This window comes from Chaetura pelagica, unplaced genomic scaffold, assembly GCF_000747805.2.
Source record: "Chaetura pelagica isolate M959 unplaced genomic scaffold, ChaPel_1.0 scaffold65, whole genome shotgun sequence".
Lineage (NCBI taxonomy): Eukaryota > Metazoa > Chordata > Aves > Apodiformes > Apodidae > Chaetura > Chaetura pelagica.
In genome coordinates this window covers 399,991-417,889 of record NW_009953386.1, presented here as the reverse complement: position 1 = coordinate 417,889, position 17,899 = coordinate 399,991, and the positions used below count along the sequence as shown (strand labels likewise).

General features: G+C 46.3%; 1 protein-coding gene across 1 annotated transcript in view; it reads left to right on the top strand.

Annotated features, from left to right (window-relative positions):
• Window positions 1-2,920, top strand: part of MAB21L3 (mab-21-like 3 (C. elegans)) — a 16,528-nt gene extending 13,608 nt beyond the window's left edge. The window contains exon 6 of the mRNA XM_009998215.1: window positions 2,600-2,920. Coding sequence (XP_009996517.1) covers window positions 2,600-2,833 — 234 coding nt within the window. The 3' untranslated portion in view covers window positions 2,834-2,920. The remainder of the gene's footprint in view (window positions 1-2,599) is intronic.
• The last annotated feature ends 14,979 nt before the right edge of the window (window positions 2,921-17,899 follow it).

Genomic DNA, 17,899 nt, shown 5'->3' with positions numbered 1-17,899 from the left:
ATAATTATTGCAGCAACATAAATAATATTAGAGTTGGGGCCCCTGCTCTGTTGTGACTTTACGTAGGCTTTGTAATACAGTCTTTTATTGCACAGTTACCTCTTGCATCTTGACTATCTCAGCCATCCATATCCATCTATCTGTCTGGAGGAAACTCGTGCATTTGTTCTTCTGGAGAGGCATCAAATATTTCACAAATGAGATGAGAACTGACTGTTCTGATGTTGTTTTACCTAAGGTGGGAAAAGAAAGGGGAGGTAAAGGGGTGGTAGCATCCTCTCTGCAAGTACTTCAGGGTTCAAGGTGGCTTCACTTTAGAAACAGCATTTGTGAAGAAGAGACAGAAGGTCTACTGTGACTGTGTCCACACATCTGACAGCTGCGGACACTGATGGACTGCAGGCAGCAGCATTTATCAGATAGTAGACCAATCCTGTTTTCTGGGCCTCCATCCTCCTGGAGCTGCCAGCGAGAGACTGTTCTTTTATCACCTTGAAGCCTCAAGCTGTCAGGCCTCCACAGAAGTGACTGATCTTTTGGTGTCCAAAACCAAATGCAATGCCAAAATTTCTCCGGAAGAAAAGGTTGCCACCATCAAATGCTGTTATAGTTAAGGGACTAATGTAAGTCATGATGGAGTCAAAGAAGAGTTGACAAGGCTGGTTATAACTCAGCAGAATGCAAGAACAACCTGGTGGCAAAACTGACATAGAAGAAAGTGGAAAACCATTTAACCATTAGTGATGATCTCTTTCTCTGGCTTAAGGTGAAGAGGTGCAGGGAGTGCGGTTGCATGGGCACTTGATCAAAATAAAAAACTCTTTAGAAGCTGTTCAGATCTTTACCATAACTGTACTTCAGGCTTTTACTGCAAGAGAGTATTGGTTTACCAGACAGAAGGAATGCTTCAACGTTACTTACATTTAAAAAAGGGGGGAAAAGACAGACATTCAGCGGATAAACCAGCAGCTGAGCAGAGACTTAGTGTTAGATTTCTTCACATTACTAGGTTTCCACTGTCCAAGGTATTGAGCAATTATTAAACAAAGCTCCACACAAAAAAAGGCCCTCTGTGACAGAGGAAACCCTTCCCTCAGAAGTTGTGAAAGCCTCAGAGGACTTAGTAAATGCACTCATTGTTCTTACCTCCATAGGAATGAAGTTCAAGAGACCTAGTTCAAAAGACCTAGGTACATTTTGAAAGCCAACTCCATGCCAGGCAGACAGCTGGCATCTAGGGATGATGAAGTAAATGCTGGGCATAGATCACCTATTTGGCAACTGACTGGAAGGACAACTGTTGTCCTTGCCTCCATCATTGCATCTGCTGTCCAGGGATCTTGCTGAAGTAGTTCTAGTGTGACAAAAGATAACTGCTCTGCAGGTCTCCAAGGAGTAGCTCTCCTAAAGTTACAGCTTGAATTCCTCACCATGTCTTTTTTTTTTTTTTTCCCCAATGGCAACATGAAAAAAAAGTCTTTGTGGCTACTGCAGCTATGAACAAAAAATTGTTCACATTTGAAAAACTGAGAAGAAATTCCTCAACACTACAACTATTGCAATACCTACTGGTGGAAAAAAAACAACAAACAAACTAGGCAACCTAGAATAGTGTGGCTAATTTTGATGAAATTCTACTTCTGAAGAAACAGAGATGTTGAAGGCTATAGTTCAGCCACATTTCACAGTGTCTGTGGATCTCTTCGTGTACTGAATCTGCAAAATAAAATCAGGAATCGGAGGAAGTAAGGAACTTAGCAGAATTATTGAAACCAGGATGGGTAACTTTATACTTTTAAATCTGATTTCAGGTTGACTAATGCAGACAGTCTGACTTTTTTAGTACCGTAAGTGTTAATAAGTTTCTCCAGAAAATTCTTCTCAGTCATAGGAAAGTCTGTAAAAGTACAACATGGGCAGCATAACAGTAATACTGTAAGAGCAATAATAATATTAATTGTATTATTTTAAATTATTAATTTTTCAAATGAAAAATCACATAAAATAAAGTTGGGGGAACAGAATATTATGTATGCTCTTAGTATCGTGTCAGAAGAGCACAGGTTGCACTTGACTAGAAAGCATGCCTTGCAGCTGCAGTAGTTCCTTGAAAAATCTGTTTGGAATGTAGATCTGTGTGCATCTGCAGTACAAATACAGCTGAAGCTCACAAATAATTATGTTAACCTGATTATTCTTGTCTCCCTCCTTGCACCTACTGGCTCCTACACTTGTATAATAGGCCATTTTCTACAGCCTAAAATGCCTGGCATTTCTACAGAGGCTCCTGCTGGAGGATGGCAAATAGGCTAAAATAATTTTAGCAAGGCCATTTTTCCTTGAGCTCCTGGCCCAGACAATGGAGAGGGGCTCCTCTGGGAAGAGATCCTAAACAGGCATGTCAGAATTGCTCTGCCTGATATCAGAGGAGGCTCTAGTTGTGATCCCTCCGTTGCAGAAATGTTAACACGGGGAGATAGTGCGAGTGTCTGATTTCCAAGGCTGTCAGCCATTTACCAGCACTAAAACTGCTTTAGTAAGCTGTGTGAGCCCTCGACAGAACCTCTAACACCTCTTCTCTCCCATCTGCTTCTTGCAGACAGTGCTATTCTGGACGTGTGAAAAATACCCACGCACCAAGGATTGGCGCTGCTTCCCCGAAGCCTTTCTGAGGCTGGTGCAGAAGCTGCACAAGTGTGTCAGCCAGCACTTCCTCAAGCATTACTTTGTCAAGAGCACCAATCTGCTCAAATATGCCAACACCAGTGACCTGGATGTGGTGGCCAGCAAGCTTGCAGTCTTCTTGGAGAACCCTGTCTTCTGCCTGGACTAAGGCAGGACAAGGTCTCCTCACCCCAACCCTGAGCTGATCCCGCCAGCTCCTCTCCCCACCTGTGGTTGTTCTTCGTGTCCTTCCAGTAGATGTTGCAGCTGGCTTTATAAGACAGTTGGCACATGCAGCGTGAAAGAGAAGTGTCAAGCTGGCAGCAGTGGGTGGTGAAAACTGATGGGAGGTAGAGCTTGATGCCCAGCTGATCTAATTTGCTTTCAACAGTGACAGACTGCCTGGAAGCTACAGCCAGTGAAACCAAACTTTCTGTGTCAGTCAGAGCAGGCAACTGCCTCGTTCTCCATCTCCAGTCTTGTAGCAACTAAGGAGAAAGATGGTGCAGAGAACTCTGGCTCTGCTGCCTACCTGCTGTGTAACCTAGCACATGAATTGTTGTTGCCTACCCTTTTCAGAAGGACAGCATGTTTAATTCCCTCCTTACCTCACAGGCTAGCTCTGCAGAAGAGCAGAGGAACATTTCTGAAGTGTACTGAAGCTTTCTTGGAGGCATTTCAATGCCTCCATTTCCAACTAAATGGGATTCTGCTCTAGTATGAAGATACCCTTGCTGCTGGGGAAGCAAGAGGAGGAATGGTGGTTTCTGCCTCCTCATATTTTTTTTCTCTTCTGCTTTTTTTTTTTTTCTTCCAGTTGCTTTGAATATGTTTTCTTCATGTTTGCCTTTGCCAGTTGTGTTGGTGCCATACAACCAGAAGACATTGCCAGAGCAGATTTCATTCCCACCCCAGGCTCCATCCAGCAGGCTGGAGGAGGAGCAGGTCTTTCCCTGGTGGTTAGCACCCACATAGTTTTTGGGTGTTGTACAGAAGAAAAATATTTTTCAAAGGCTGTTAGCTCCAAAACCCCCAGTGCTTTTAATATTATGAAAAAGAAAAATAGCTTTAGTGTTTCAAAAGAACAGATTTATAGAATGAATATAAAGAATGTTGGGTTTAATGTTATTAAATCATTGAAACTGAACCAAACTGGGCGGTTTTGGTTTTTTTTTTCTTACACCTGCGCAGGAAAGTAAATGAATATCTATCTCCTTTACCAGGGGAGGTGTTGGAGATAGGATTCGAAGCCCATACTCCAGGGAGTTGCTGCAGTGGATGGCCTGCAATATCCGCGGCAGAGCATCTCCCCCTTGTGTCCAATTGTGGTCTAACTATGCATATTTAGCACAGTCTCTGCTTTCTGGTCTGTTTTTGTAGGTGTGAATATGTTCACAAGTCCACGGGGCCTGATGGGATTCATCCCAGAGTACTGAAGGAGATAGCAGATGCTATGGCAGGACCCCTCTCAATCATCTACTAAAGGTCTTGGGAGTCTGCAAAGGTGCCTGCTGACTGGCAGCTGACCAGTGTTATTCCAATAAGGGTGTGATGGTAGACCCAGGGAACTACAGACCACAATTCCTGGAATAGTTATGGAGAAGACTATACTGAGTACTATTGGAAGGCATTTAAAGAACAATGCAGTCATCAGGCAGAGTTAACATGGATTCACAAAGGGAAAGTCCTGTTTCATTCATCTGATATCCTACAATAAGGTCACCCATCTAGCGGATGAAGGCAAGGCAGTGGATGTAGTTTTTTCTGGATTTCAGGAAGGTTTTTGATACTGTCCCTCACAGCATCCTTTTTTTTTTTTCTTACACCTGCGCAGGAAAGTAAATGAATATCTATCTCCTTTACCAGGGGAGGTGTTGGAGATAGGATTCGAAGCCCATACTCCAGGGAGTTGCTGCAGTGGATGGCCTGCAATATCCGCGGCAGAGCATCTCCCCCTTGTGTCCAATTGTGGTCTAACTATGCATATTTAGCACAGTCTCTGCTTTCTGGTCTGTTTTTGTAGGTGTGAATATGTTCACAAGTCCACGGGGCCTGATGGGATTCATCCCAGAGTACTGAAGGAGATAGCAGATGCTATGGCAGGACCCCTCTCAATCATCTACTAAAGGTCTTGGGAGTCTGCAAAGGTGCCTGCTGACTGGCAGCTGACCAGTGTTATTCCAATAAGGGTGTGATGGTAGACCCAGGGAACTACAGACCACAATTCCTGGAATAGTTATGGAGAAGACTATACTGAGTACTATTGGAAGGCATTTAAAGAACAATGCAGTCATCAGGCAGAGTTAACATGGATTCACAAAGGGAAAGTCCTGTTTCATTCATCTGATATCCTACAATAAGGTCACCCATCTAGCGGATGAAGGCAAGGCAGTGGATGTAGTTTTTTCTGGATTTCAGGAAGGTTTTTGATACTGTCCCTCACAGCATCCTTCTGGACAAGTTGTCCAACTGTGGGATGAGTGAGTTCATGGTGTGCTGGGCAAAGACCTGGCTGAAGGGGAGGGCTCTAAGGGTTGTAGTGAATGGGGCTACAGCTGGCTGGCAACTAGTTATCAGCAGCATTCCTCAGGGTTCAACTTTAGGGCCAGTTCTGTTCAGTGTAAATATTAATTATCTGGATGCAGGAGTTGAACACGCCAAGAGCAAGTTTGCTGGTGATACCAAGCTGGGAGGTGCTGTTGTCTCTCTTGAGGATCTGGGGGTGCTGGCTGGCAGCTGCTCAATGTGAGCCAGCAGTGTGTCCTGGCAGCCCAGAGGGCAAACTGCATCTGGGGTGCATCAAACACAGATAACCAGGCAGCCAGAAGAGATGATTATCCTGCTGTGTTCAGTATTGGTTGGTCTTACCTTAAGTGCTGTGGGCAGTTCTGGGCCTCACCATTTAGGAAGGGTGTGAAGGTCCTTGTATGTGTCCAGAGGAGGGCATCATGGCTGGTGAAGGGGCTGGAAGACCCTCACACGTCTGGTGAGGAGCAGCTGAGGACTTCAGGCATGTCTGGTTTGGAGAAAAGAAGGCCAAGGGGTGACCTCATTGCTCTCTACAGCTTCCTTAAGAGAAGTGGAAAGGGACATGCTGAACTCTTCTCCCTGGGATCCTGTGATAGGACGTGTGGAAACGGTTCAATGCTGCACCGGGGGATATTCAGACTGGACATTAGGAAGCATTTCTTTACTGAGGAGGTGGTCAAACACTGGAACAGGCTTCCTACAGAGGTGGCTGATGCCCCAAGCCTGTCAATGTTTAAGACAATGCCCTTAACAGCGTGCTTTAACTTGGTCAGCCCTGAAGTGGTAAGGCAGATGGACTAGAAGATGGTTGTAGCTCCCTTCCAAATGAAATAGCCTATTGTATTTTGTTTGCCTCCTTACCCTTCACCCAAGTATAGAGGAGGCTTTCTTCTACCATTAATTCTTTAGCAGAGAAGATACAGGTCAGGCAGGATCCCAGCTGCATTGTTGTTCTTGCAGTGGTCTCCTGCATAGATCCCACTGTGTGCAAACCTGACGCTACCATGAAACTGGCACCCTCTTTGCTTAGGACCTGGGAACACCCTCCAAGTCGCCTTTCCACATGGGTAACTGCATTGTGTGGAACTGTTTTGACAGGTAACTTCTCAGGTAACTGCACGAGTGCAATTTTGTGCTGATACCCCCCCAATTTGAAGCGTGGGTTTCCTGTTTCCAGCGAGCAGAGCTGTTTTGGTAAAGAGCAAAGAGATGCCGATCTGCTGAGCAGAGTCAGGCAGCTGGGACCATGACCAAGTGTCTCCTGTTTTACCTTGGGTTTGCCTTGTGGTTGAAGGGCTGGCTTCTGAAGTTGAAGGAGGGCAAAAACAGTTAGAAAGGGCTCAGGGCCCTTAATGTACAGACCCCAAACGTTCAGGGCTCTTAATCCCAACTTTGATATTTTAGGGCCGTGACGCATGATCCGTTTGGGATTTAGTTATGGCTGTTAAATAATTTATCTCCCTTTGTAGCCAGAGGGAAAAGCATGTCAATGGCAGCATCTTAACTTAGCTGCAGCTGTGTATCAGAGTCCCCAGTTGCTGCAGCTCACAGCCTGCTATGAAGTGGAGTCACAGGCATGCATGGTGCGCTGCAGAGCCACCAGGGGGAAGGTGCTGCTGCTCTGCCAGGGTGGCAGCCTCGCACAGCCGGGAGTGAATCAGCAGAGGCACTAAGGAAGCACATGATGGACCCCTGCTTTGAGCCAAGCCTCGTCATGGCTTTTTCCCTCTCTTTTCTTGTTGCTACACAGGAAAATGCATGAGCTAGAATATGCTGCTGCAGGAAGAATCATTGTGACCATGTAAATCTAAACATCTGCCATGGAAGGTATGTTACTACTGACCACAAAGGCACAGAACAATCCCCAGCTTTTTCTCTAGAACAGCAAGACACAACACAACTGGCCACTAGCAAAAGGTGAGGAAAAAGTCTTTGAAGGAAGAACTAATAGGTTCACTGACTGCCCAGGGAGGTGGTGGAGTCACCATCCCTGGAAGTGTTTAAAAGAAATGTAGATGTAGTGTTTAGGGATATGATTTAAGCACTGAATGGGTAGGTTAGGTTATGGTTGGTGGACTTAGGTTATGGTTGGACTTGATGATCTTCAAGCTCCTTTCCAATCAGGACGATTCTGTGAGTGAAGTAGTTGAATACAAGAAATAATTCCACCTCAGAGACAGGTTAGGGGTTTACTATCTACTGTCTTGTATCATCACCCAGTGCAGGTCTCGTTGGGTGCTTGTGGGTTTTTTGAGGCAGATTTTTGTGTTGGTGGGAGAGTTGTGCAGAAGGTCTCTGGTAAAAAAAAGACTTGCCAAATGTACTTGTTGCATTTCTTACCACAGTAAACTTTCTGCAAATAGCTTTCATTTACACATCCAGCCTGGCAGCCAAATCATGCCCTTATCCCAAGATTTTCCTGCAAAAAAAGGATAATAATGTTGTGTTTTGGCTACAGAATAAGTTTTATGGGTTTTTTTTGGTGTGGGTTTTTTGTTTATTTGTTTGTTTGTTTTGAGTTTGTTTAAAGCAAAAAAAAAGAAAAGAAAAAGAAGCAAGCATCTTGACAAGTACAGACTTTCTTGAAGTACATTCAATTTAATCAAAAGCTCTATCTTTGTTCAGAGCGTCTGCAAGGTAAGTGATCACCATTCGTTCTCCCTTTCTTTTTAATTGCTTTCATGAGCATTTGCTGACTCCGAAAGGTACCAGCAAGGAAAGAAGGGAAGGAGTTCTTGACTTCCACAATATCTTTTTGCTTTTTGCTTACCTCAGTTTTGCTTTTTCTCTTTAGCTGAATGATAGTCTGTAAAACAAGAAGAACAAACTGTGGCCAGTCTTGCATGCGTGCGAAGCACAGCAGTTGAGAGCAACAGACATTCCCAAAGCATTCACATAAGCAAAAGAGGGAGAAATTTAAATGAATATTTGTGATGAGACAAGGGGTGCTATGAGTGTTTATGGAGATACTCCATTTAGGAGACACGAAACAGCAACTATTAGAGAGTTTCAGCTGACTCACAGCTGAGATCTTGGCCACTGTTGCCTTTGCACAAGGTGATGGCACTTGGGCTATGTGCTCACTGGGGGTGTTTTTCAAGGTATTTGAAAGGCAGTTTGTTCAAGGTAGCTTTTTGCTAGCTGCTGGCTGGGCAGGAGAGGTGTGTGTGGTTCTCACTGTCCTGCCATGTACTGGAGCCTCAAACCTGGGACAAAGGAAGCTGAGATGGCTCATGGTGAGTGCTAAGGGCCTCCTTACTGCCACGAGGCATTCTCAGACCTCACCACAGACACTACTGCTCCATCTATCAGAAGCTTCAATTTGAAATGTGTTGCACTGTTACTGCACAGAAACTTACAAAACTCGTAATGTTTTAGTCCTTTACGTTGCCTGCCTTTAAGTCACTAGAGGGCAATGTCTCTCTGAAACACACGCACACTGATCCCAGCATCTCACTTCCTCTTTAAATTAGCATCTTGTTAAGTTATCATTGAACTGAGACAAGTGAACATGATTAATTTGATGCTACATTCTTTTTCCAAAAATGAGACAAAGAAAGAGACCATGGGAGAGCTTTCTAATAAACAGCAAGATGGGGTAAAAAGTCTCTGAACTCTGGGAACCACTCCAAGAGCCAGATTGTGGATTTATTGACTTCTGCAGAAAAAGATAGGCTTGCAGTAATTCCCAGCTGCCTTGGTGTGGGGAGAGCACCGACAGACAAAGTGCAGGCAGGGTTCTGGGAAGGAGGGAACTTGCTGGAATAGCCACCACCCTGTTCCATCAGAGCACACGTCCTGCCCTCTTTCCATAAGGCTGGGCCATGAGACCACTGAGAAGGCAACGTGGCTGTGATTCCCATGTGTGCCTACCTCCCAGGCACCTGCCTCCCTCTTTTTCTCCTTCTGCTCACCCCTCCCCGGGAGAGATTTTATCTGAACAGGCTTTCTGATGACACCCCTTTGGCTCTGGTGGGAACGGTTGTTTCTGAGTGCACAGCATCTCTCCATTGTGTCATGGGACCCCAGTGTACACAGAGGCTCTTACAGACCATCTACCCCTTCCTTATGCTCCATCTTTAGTTTGGAGTGATGCCCAGCAATGAAGTTAGAGTACCTTGCAAGCTGTCTTCCCAGTGGGAGCAGCCTGGCCTCTCTGGGCAAAACTGGGGCATGGACAGTGATAAATAAGGTAACAGGCTAATTTTGCCTTCACACTAAATATTTCTCTTTACCAATGCTAGGATTGCTGGTTTTAAGGATAAACACAATTTCCATTATTATTCCCCTTTTCCCCCCCTCCCCAGACTCTCATCTGAGGCCCTTGCAATGTCACATGAGACAGTGACACAGCATCAATGCTCAAAACATGGCAAGAGATCCCACTCATCCCATCAGGCCAGCCTTTGCCATTGCCACAGGAGGTGTTCAGTGCCCCTGACCTCTTTGGGGTGTGACTCCTCTGGCTGGAGGAATATGTGCACTGTCCAAGTAAATTAAACAGCTCCAGGCAGCAAATACATTTTAGCCTCTTCTTACCCAAAGTGTTGCATCACAAAGAAACTGAGAATGCTTTTGTCATGATACAGGTATTTGTCAGTTCTGCTCCAAGTAACTCCTTTGGTCTGAAAGAAAGGACAAGATCAGAGCCTGGCTTTGAAAGCATCTCCTGAATGGTTGATAAGGAATGCACAGATGCTACCAGAGACCAGGCCTGTGGAGAGTGCAGAATGTATTTTCCATAGGAAAGATTCTCTAATTTACTCCTAGCATCCTCACAAATAGAAATTACAAGGAAATGCATGAAGGAAAGAATTAATCAGACTGAAAGGCTTTGTAGTAATTAGAAAAAAGATTGGCATCTTCTCCCTCTCCCCTGGGTGGTGGTAATTACCAGCTGCACAACTGCAGCTTGTGCAACTGAAAGTTTTCTGGACAAAAAAAAGCTAAATAATCTTCTTGTTTCCCTTCTTAGAGAAGCCACTCTTGGAACCAGGCAGCTCCACAGGCTATGGGCCCAGAGAAACATGCATCAAGCCTCCTTCAGCCTGGCAGGGTGCCAGTCGACATGTGGGGAGATCCAGAGCCTGATCCCAAGCCATGGCTCGGTTGCATCTGGCCCATTTCACTCTTGCTGTTACCTTGGAGGAGATGAGTACTGCTTGTTGTCCAGCAACTCAGCCAAACCCCTTCTGCTGCAACTGCCAGGCAGCCTCAGGCCCATCTGCTGCACAACATCCCAGCCACACAGGCCATGTCATAGCCCCTTCTGGTGCAAATACTGCTGGAGACACAGCTGGGGGACCTCAGGGGCAAGACTGCAGGTGCTGTTAACTGAAGGGAGATAGACATTTTCTGTGGAAAGAGTTTTATTAATTTAAGACAGCTTATGGAAACCTGGCTCCCAGCTAGTAATGAAGCAAAAAGAAAATGCAGTTCAGAGGAAATAAAAAAAAAATAATTAAAAAAATCCTGCACAAAAATAATTTTTTAAGGAAATGAACATCAAATGGTGAATTCTTGTGAGCCCCTTTTAGAAGGGTAAGGACACAGAGCTGGGAGAGATCTCATCAACCACCAAATCCACTTGCTGTTTTTTCTGGTCCTTTCCTCCAAGTGAACCAACAACTGTTTCAAAGGTAGTTAGATACTTTGCCCCTGGCTCCTTGAGCAGGCAGACTGCTTTGGACCCACAGAGATCATTAGGAGTTTGCTTTGAACTTTCAGCCTCAATGTGTTCACAGGCAGTGTTGTCTGGTTTGCATCAATACAGACCAAGCTGCTGCTCTCCCTCATGTTGGGTTTGCTGTCAGCAACCATCACAAGGGTAATCACAAGTTCCTTTGGCTTTAGCTGAGCATGACTAGATATGCCAAACTCTTAACAGTCTTCTCTTGGTAAAACCTCTGTTCCAGTCTTGCTCTGCACCTTTTCTAAGTGTAATTAATCTCAGCATGGGTAACTGGGGTAGTTTGCGTTATTCTAGATAGGGTCTCATCAGTATCTCCTGTAATGGCAAGTCACACAGATAGAACTAATCCATGTGCTATATCCCCTGTACTGAAAAGACACACCCAAGGATCAAGCTTCCTTAAAAAATAACTGCAGCTTCAAAGGAGGAATGAACTATGGTCAATTATTTCCTCTGGCAAACCAGGTTAGGCCGGTTGAAAGGCTTGTCATGGTGCAGTTGTCTTAGAAGTTAATCGAATTCCCAAGGCTGTGAGCCAACAGATTCATCATCTCTGTGAGACCTGAGCTCAGGCCAGAATCAATGAGTCTGTTTCAGTGTGTACTTCTCTGTCCTCCCCAGTCAACAGCCAGCTGGGCTGTGTTTCTCCCTCACTCTTTCCCCTCAAGTCAGCGGTCCCTCCCTGTAACACAAACCCAGCTTTTTACCACTAAGCTGAAGAGTTTAGCTGTTTTTCTAGCTGTGTCATTAAAATACTGTAGTCTGGAGAGGCAACAGATCAGTGACCAGAGCTAATAGCAGCAAAAAGGATTAAATGAACAATAGGTCTTGAGTGTAATTTATGAATGCCATTAGCTGCTGAGAGAGAATTACGTTATGGCCACAGTTCTGAAGGGGAAGGGTGGGTCTTATCTAGGCAGGAACCAAAAAAAAAATTGTCTGATTGCACTTGGATTAACAAACAATGATATCGATTCACCATGTGATATATTGGGCCGTTGTGTTTAGATGAGATCTAATAACATTTCAACAGGCGAACTGCACTTTCTGTATTTTGCGTTCAGACCTCCATGGCCAGTGAATGTTGTGTTCATATCTCAGGGCTCTGGGTCACACAGCATCTGCCACCCTGCCTGGTAAGGGCTAGATCTCCATCAAAACACTTGCAGGAAGGCAGGTTTTCTTCACTTCTCTGAGAGGCACATCAGCTGCATGAGCATTTCCTTGGAGACAGCCTCACGTCCCAGGGATGGGGCTGAGCAAGCCATGCCTTTGTTTGCGGTATCTTCTCTGCCTTTTGTCTGATAGATGACATGAGATATCATTAAACTGCTTAGCTTGGCAGCTGGGGCAATTAGTTATAGTGTGATATGAAGGATCGTAATCAGATTAAACCTCAAGATCATATTGTGGAGGGAGAGATTAGGCTGGAGAATAAAGTGAAAGTTTAATTTTGTCTGACAGTTGCCTCTACTTGGGGTGGCGAGAGGGGTAGAAAGCGACTGTGGAGGCTCGAGCAGGGGAAGATCTGTTTTGCAGGCTCCCTCATCAGTTTGAGCAGCAGTGTTTCAGCACCCACTTTGAAATAGGGGGTAGTTCTGCAGCCACCAGCCCCCCACAGGGTCGGTTTGGTCTGCTTTGCTTCCCAGATGAGGACTTGGATTGAGGACTTTTAGGGTGAAGGAAAACACAGGGGGTGTGAATGAAGCCAGACGCTAAATCTGCGTGTGTGCTGAAGCGTGGGACTTCTGGGAGGAGGGTGCCCTTGGCATTAGCCACTTAATTCTCATTATCTCTGTGCTGGAGACCCAGATCCTTGAGCTGAACTGCTGCTTCCCAGCTCCTTCCCACTCTAGCGCAGTCAGCACAGTTTCCTGAGTCTTCTAGCCACCTGGGGGCAGAAAGCTCCCTCCAAAAATCAGCAGGAGCCCTCAGTGTGACTATACAGCTAGGAGGCCTTCTGTCAGCTCCTCTGAGCAGATTTGGCCAGTATTACAATTAGCAGTAAGAGACGAGTTGGCAGGTTGGGAAAGCAACATGCAGATGAGATTTTGGCATCTCTGCCACCAGCGAGAGATGTGATCGTGGGTCAGAGCAGCTCCTGTCTCTGTCTTAAGTTCATTTAACAGACAGGTCTCATGAAGAGACTCCAGCTACCTCCACCTTTGGAAACTAACTCTGCCCTCTGCAGCTCTCTCCTTGTGCATTGAAATGAGCAGCAAATATTTTTTAAAACATTGGCTGCCATAGGGCAGCTCTGAGAGCCTTTGTCCTGTTTTTTGTCCCCTTAAGCAGGGGACAGTTAAAGCCAATGAGGGGGCAAAATCTGTAGAGAGAACTGCTTTGGCTTGGGAGAGCTCCAGGTTCAGAGTAGGTGCATGCACTCACGTAATCCCAAGCACATCCTGCTATCACCAGTGAAACTAGTGGGAACCCACTTTCAAAATTGGTGGCTGCGCTGAGACCTATCCCAAATGAGGTAAACAGCTGTCAAAAAAGTGGAGATGAAAATGGGTATATACATTTTTTAAAACTGTACCTAAGACAATTGTAAGCTCTGTTCTCACACTCCTGCTGTTACTTGTCCTGGAGATACATTTAATGAATAATATATTCTCTCATCAGCTTGATCTTTTGCTCAGATATTGTACCCTCTTCCTTCTCCTTTGTCTGCTCTCCATTCCCTAGAGACTAAGTACTTTAGGGCAGGAGCCTGGCATAGAAAGATCTTCAGTTTTATTGTGCTTCCTGAAACTAAACACAATGCAAACCCCTAGCAAAACCTCAGGGTAGCAAAGGAAATCCTGATCTAAACAGTTGGAAAGCCACCAGAGCCTTTCCAGCCACCCAAGATGACTGCTGCGGGGGTGGTGAGGGGGAGCAGATGGATGGAAACTTGCACCCCTCTCTGCATGGGTGCTACAGCCATGCAGATCCCTACCTGCACCCCCTGGTTTGGGATGATAAAAAGCCAGCACGCAGGGGATGGCAGTGCCACGTGTTTGATGTGTGGCTTCAGGGAACTTGCATCCAGCATTAACAACAACAAAAAAAGGCAGCAACAGACAGTCTTCTCCTCCTGGTGCCTGACAGAAACTGAGAAAGGGCACTTGCACAACGGGAAAGCATAAATCCAGCCATGACACTCTTTAACCTTGCAGCAGGATGGGAGGCTGCTCACTACTCCCCCCCAAGCCAGCTGGAGTTCTGGGCTGCCCCCAGGATCTCCATGCAGCATGTTGACTTTGGGCAGGCTCCTGGTCTCATGAGGAGCTGAGGAGGCTGTGCTGGAGGCAAAGCCCTTCAGCAGCATTTGAAGGCTTTTCTGCTCAGCCCACAGCAACGGTGGGAGCAGAGCAGGGGCAGAAATCCAGCTCTGGCTGGCTGAGCCCGCCTTGGGTGCAGCAGCAGTTTAAACCAGTGGTGCAGGGGAGTGAAAGCAGCTATGGGCCCTCAGGAGCTCTTCCCTCTGTGACACCACACACTCTCAAAAGCATCCCTGTTGATGAAAGAGGTTGCTCTCAGCAAACACATCTCAAGTCTTGCTGAAGGTTTTCATAAGTGAGGGTAATCATATGCAATACGGATATGATATATGATTATATAGTGTATGTACCAATCCAGCCAGACCTAGGCTGTGTTTTCCTCCTGCACTCTCTGTACAGGTAAAGAGGGAGACCCCAAGCTCTCTCTGCCTGTGCACCCAGCTGGAACTGAAGATGGCTGCCCCTGCAAAGCACGTTGCAAAGTGCAAGGAGGAGACTGACCCCATCAAATGTTGCCCTCCTGTTGCCCTGGTGACTTTGCTAGGTAAGGTAACCTGTGCCCAGGTGCTGACAGCTCTTATATTAAAGGCTCTTAAAGGGAGTGTTCCTGCTAAAGCTCCCCAGACATAGAGGCCTCAGTCTTTATTTACACCTCTTGAAGCTGCTGCAACGCAAGAACTTACTTGAAAATGGCTTCAATTAGATCCCACCAGACTCTGTCCCCTTAGAAGGAGAATCTGAGGCAGAGTGGGAAGATGTGAGAGATGGTAAAGTCAAGCCCCATGATACACGCAGACTTGGAGCCTATGAAAAGGGGACAGCAACACCTAAAAGTATGGGTACCAACTTTGTGGCCAATTAAGCACTTCATGAGTTGTTAAAAAGACTCCAATACAAAAGCAAAGACCTGAGATGAACCCTGATCTTCCTACTGTGCGTGCAACAGCGACATGGCTGGACTGATGGAAGCTGGGATGAGAAGGAGGTCAGGATGTGAAGGATATTGGAATGTGGAGGTGTCAGCGACCTCATCAGGCAACCTGGGCAAAGCCATTAATGTGTTGGCAGCATGGACAAGCTGTAGCAACTGGCTGCTTTCATTTGCTAGGATTTAATGAGAGCAGAGTTTTTCCGCACAAATTGGAGGACCACATCCCTGCTTGTGTTACAGTATTTAACTTTCCTCTTTTTACTTAGGAAACCACAGCAAAGGCCACTTTTGGTGTTCTGAGGTTGAATCTCCTTTTGAACCTTCAGCCTACAATCTAAACAAGAAAACAGAAAACAATGCTTTTACAAACAGCTGCTGTTGACATCCAAAATATATGTAATTTATGGAAAACATGCTAGCATCCGAGCCTAGTGTCTGCTCACTGAGCTCTGCTTAACATGTGGTTAGTGAACGGGAGGGCACTGGGGTCCGGGTGTGTTTTTCTGAACAGCAGCTACCTCAAAAACCAAACAGAAACTTTGGCAATATTCAGTAGTTAAAACACAGCCTGGGAGAGTCCTAATACACATCTCTGGTTTACCCTGTGTCACAGGCACTGCAGACGTAGCTCTCTGAGAGGCTGGTGGGGTACCCACAGACTCACTGTGCTAAGCCTACACTGAATTTTTCCACAAAACTCAGAGCCATGAACAGGTGCATCCCTTTCTCATTTTTCAGAGAGGCTGATCTGGTCTGTGACTAATAATAAAGAAAAACCATCATATGTGCCAAATTCTGGGGATTTATAGACAGAAACACTAATTTGAGCCCAGCAAGAGTCTTGTAATGCTAACAGGAGAGTTATGTAGGAACAATATAATGGTTCTTACCTACATACACCAGACAACAGCTCAACTAAGCATTACACTACCAGAGGCTGCAAATCAAACTTGGCTTTTATTGATTTTTTTAAATTTATTTTTTTTCCCCAGTGTTCTGCTCTTATCAGCTGGAAAAGCCCTATAACAAAACCCTGGTCAAATGAAACACAGGTGCTGGAGTCTCATTTGAAACGCTTGTGATATAAAGCACATGGTAGTGCTTTGGAAGCAGATGACCATTAATATCACCTGGCCTCCCTCTTGTTCTTCCTCCCATTTCCCTTCAATTTGTCACCACAACATCTCCAAAAGCACCCTCAGATCCTTTCTTCTCCCTGGTCTGAGCAAGACGTGAACTCCCTGTGAACATCAGCCCACCTCCAAGAGCCTACAAAGACCAGGTAAGAGTTGAACTGACTGTAGTTTCTCCTTCCAAGTGTGGCTATTTGGCACAGGTAAGTACTGTGTATCATTTTGGGAGGGGGCAGCAAGGTGTGACTGCAGTGTTGCGTGTTGTAGACTTCTTGCATCACTGCATGGCATGAAAGGATAGCTCATAGCTAGTCCAGGGTGACACAGCAGTGGGTGGGAGAGGCAAACCCAGCTCTCCCAGCCCTCTGGCCTGATTCCTTAGTATGTGCTGAGCTAAGAAAATAATCTCTGACTGTACTGTATGCAGAAATGTGATGCTGTGTTGTTTTTTTCTTTGTTGTTATTTGATATTCTTAACGGTAGGGTTTCCTTTCTGCTTGTTTGCTTGTTTCTTTAAATCCTTCTTGGTGATTACAGACTCAGCTCTTGTCAAATTGCAGTGCTCTGTTTGCAACGTTTCTGGTGCCCTGGATGTAAATAGCTTTCATTAGTTTCAATAGTTTCTGGCTGTATGTGCAAGATTGTCAGGAGGAGAGCATTATATATGCTGCTGCCCTGGCTGTTGCTTAAAGGTCAGTCCTGCAACAGGGAGGAGTGACTGAAAGGTGGTATTTCTCAGTCTGACCAGAAATAGCACAGTCTGCAATAATTCTGTTTCTCTAACCTGGGCAGGAAGGTTCTGGGTAGAGTATCTGGTCCATTGTTGTTATCTGTCCAGAAACACAGTGTCAGCACGTGAATGGATGCTGTCCCACCTGCCTGCTGCAGGGAGGCAATGCTGCTTTGCTACCTGCTCAGAATGGCTTGGGGAAGAGTCCTGCCCTGGGCTGCCTGTGTCTCAGCCCCACAAAAACACCTGGAGCCTCATGTTGTATTTAGGGACAGTTTCTGCACTGCAGTTGCATCTCCAGGCGGAGGGGGACCTCCCTGTATTTATTTCTCCCCCATCAGGGGCAGGAAACTGCTCTGGTATCCCCTAGGGTGCCATTGGGTGTGTATCCCCCACACTGTGAGCTCTGTCCGCTGCCTTCTAGGAAGAGCCTCCCTGCTCTCCTCCTCCTCTGATCCCTCAGCTTGTAGGGTGTAGAAGTAACGTGTAGGGGCTGGGGAGGGGGCAGGCAGGCCATCCCTCTGATGCCCCACAGCTTGTGTGTGTCCTTCAGAGCGCTGCCGGGCAATCCTCCCCGCTCCTCCCCTCTGGAAGAGCTGTGGGCACTGAGGAGAAGCGGCTGATGGCGCTCTAGGTTGCCTCAGCTGTGTTCTCCCTTGTGTCTCTTCAGGGGTGGAGAAGAAGGTGCTGCCACAGGTCCTGCTCCGTTTGCTTCCTCTTTAGGCGCACACACCTGCCCTCACCTGCTGCGGGCAGCCCCAAAACCTGGCCCTCGTACAAGCTCTTCCCTCGGCTGCAGAGCCGCCCCGTGTTGCTGGGGGGAGGCTGGGAAACAGGATCGCGTTCAGAGAGGCTTTCTGGCAGTGAAGCAGCCTTAATATTGAAAAAGCCTTTCTGGCAGCGAGGTGCCGGTGCCGCGCCGCAGGGCGCCGGGGCTCTGCCAGCGGGAAGGAT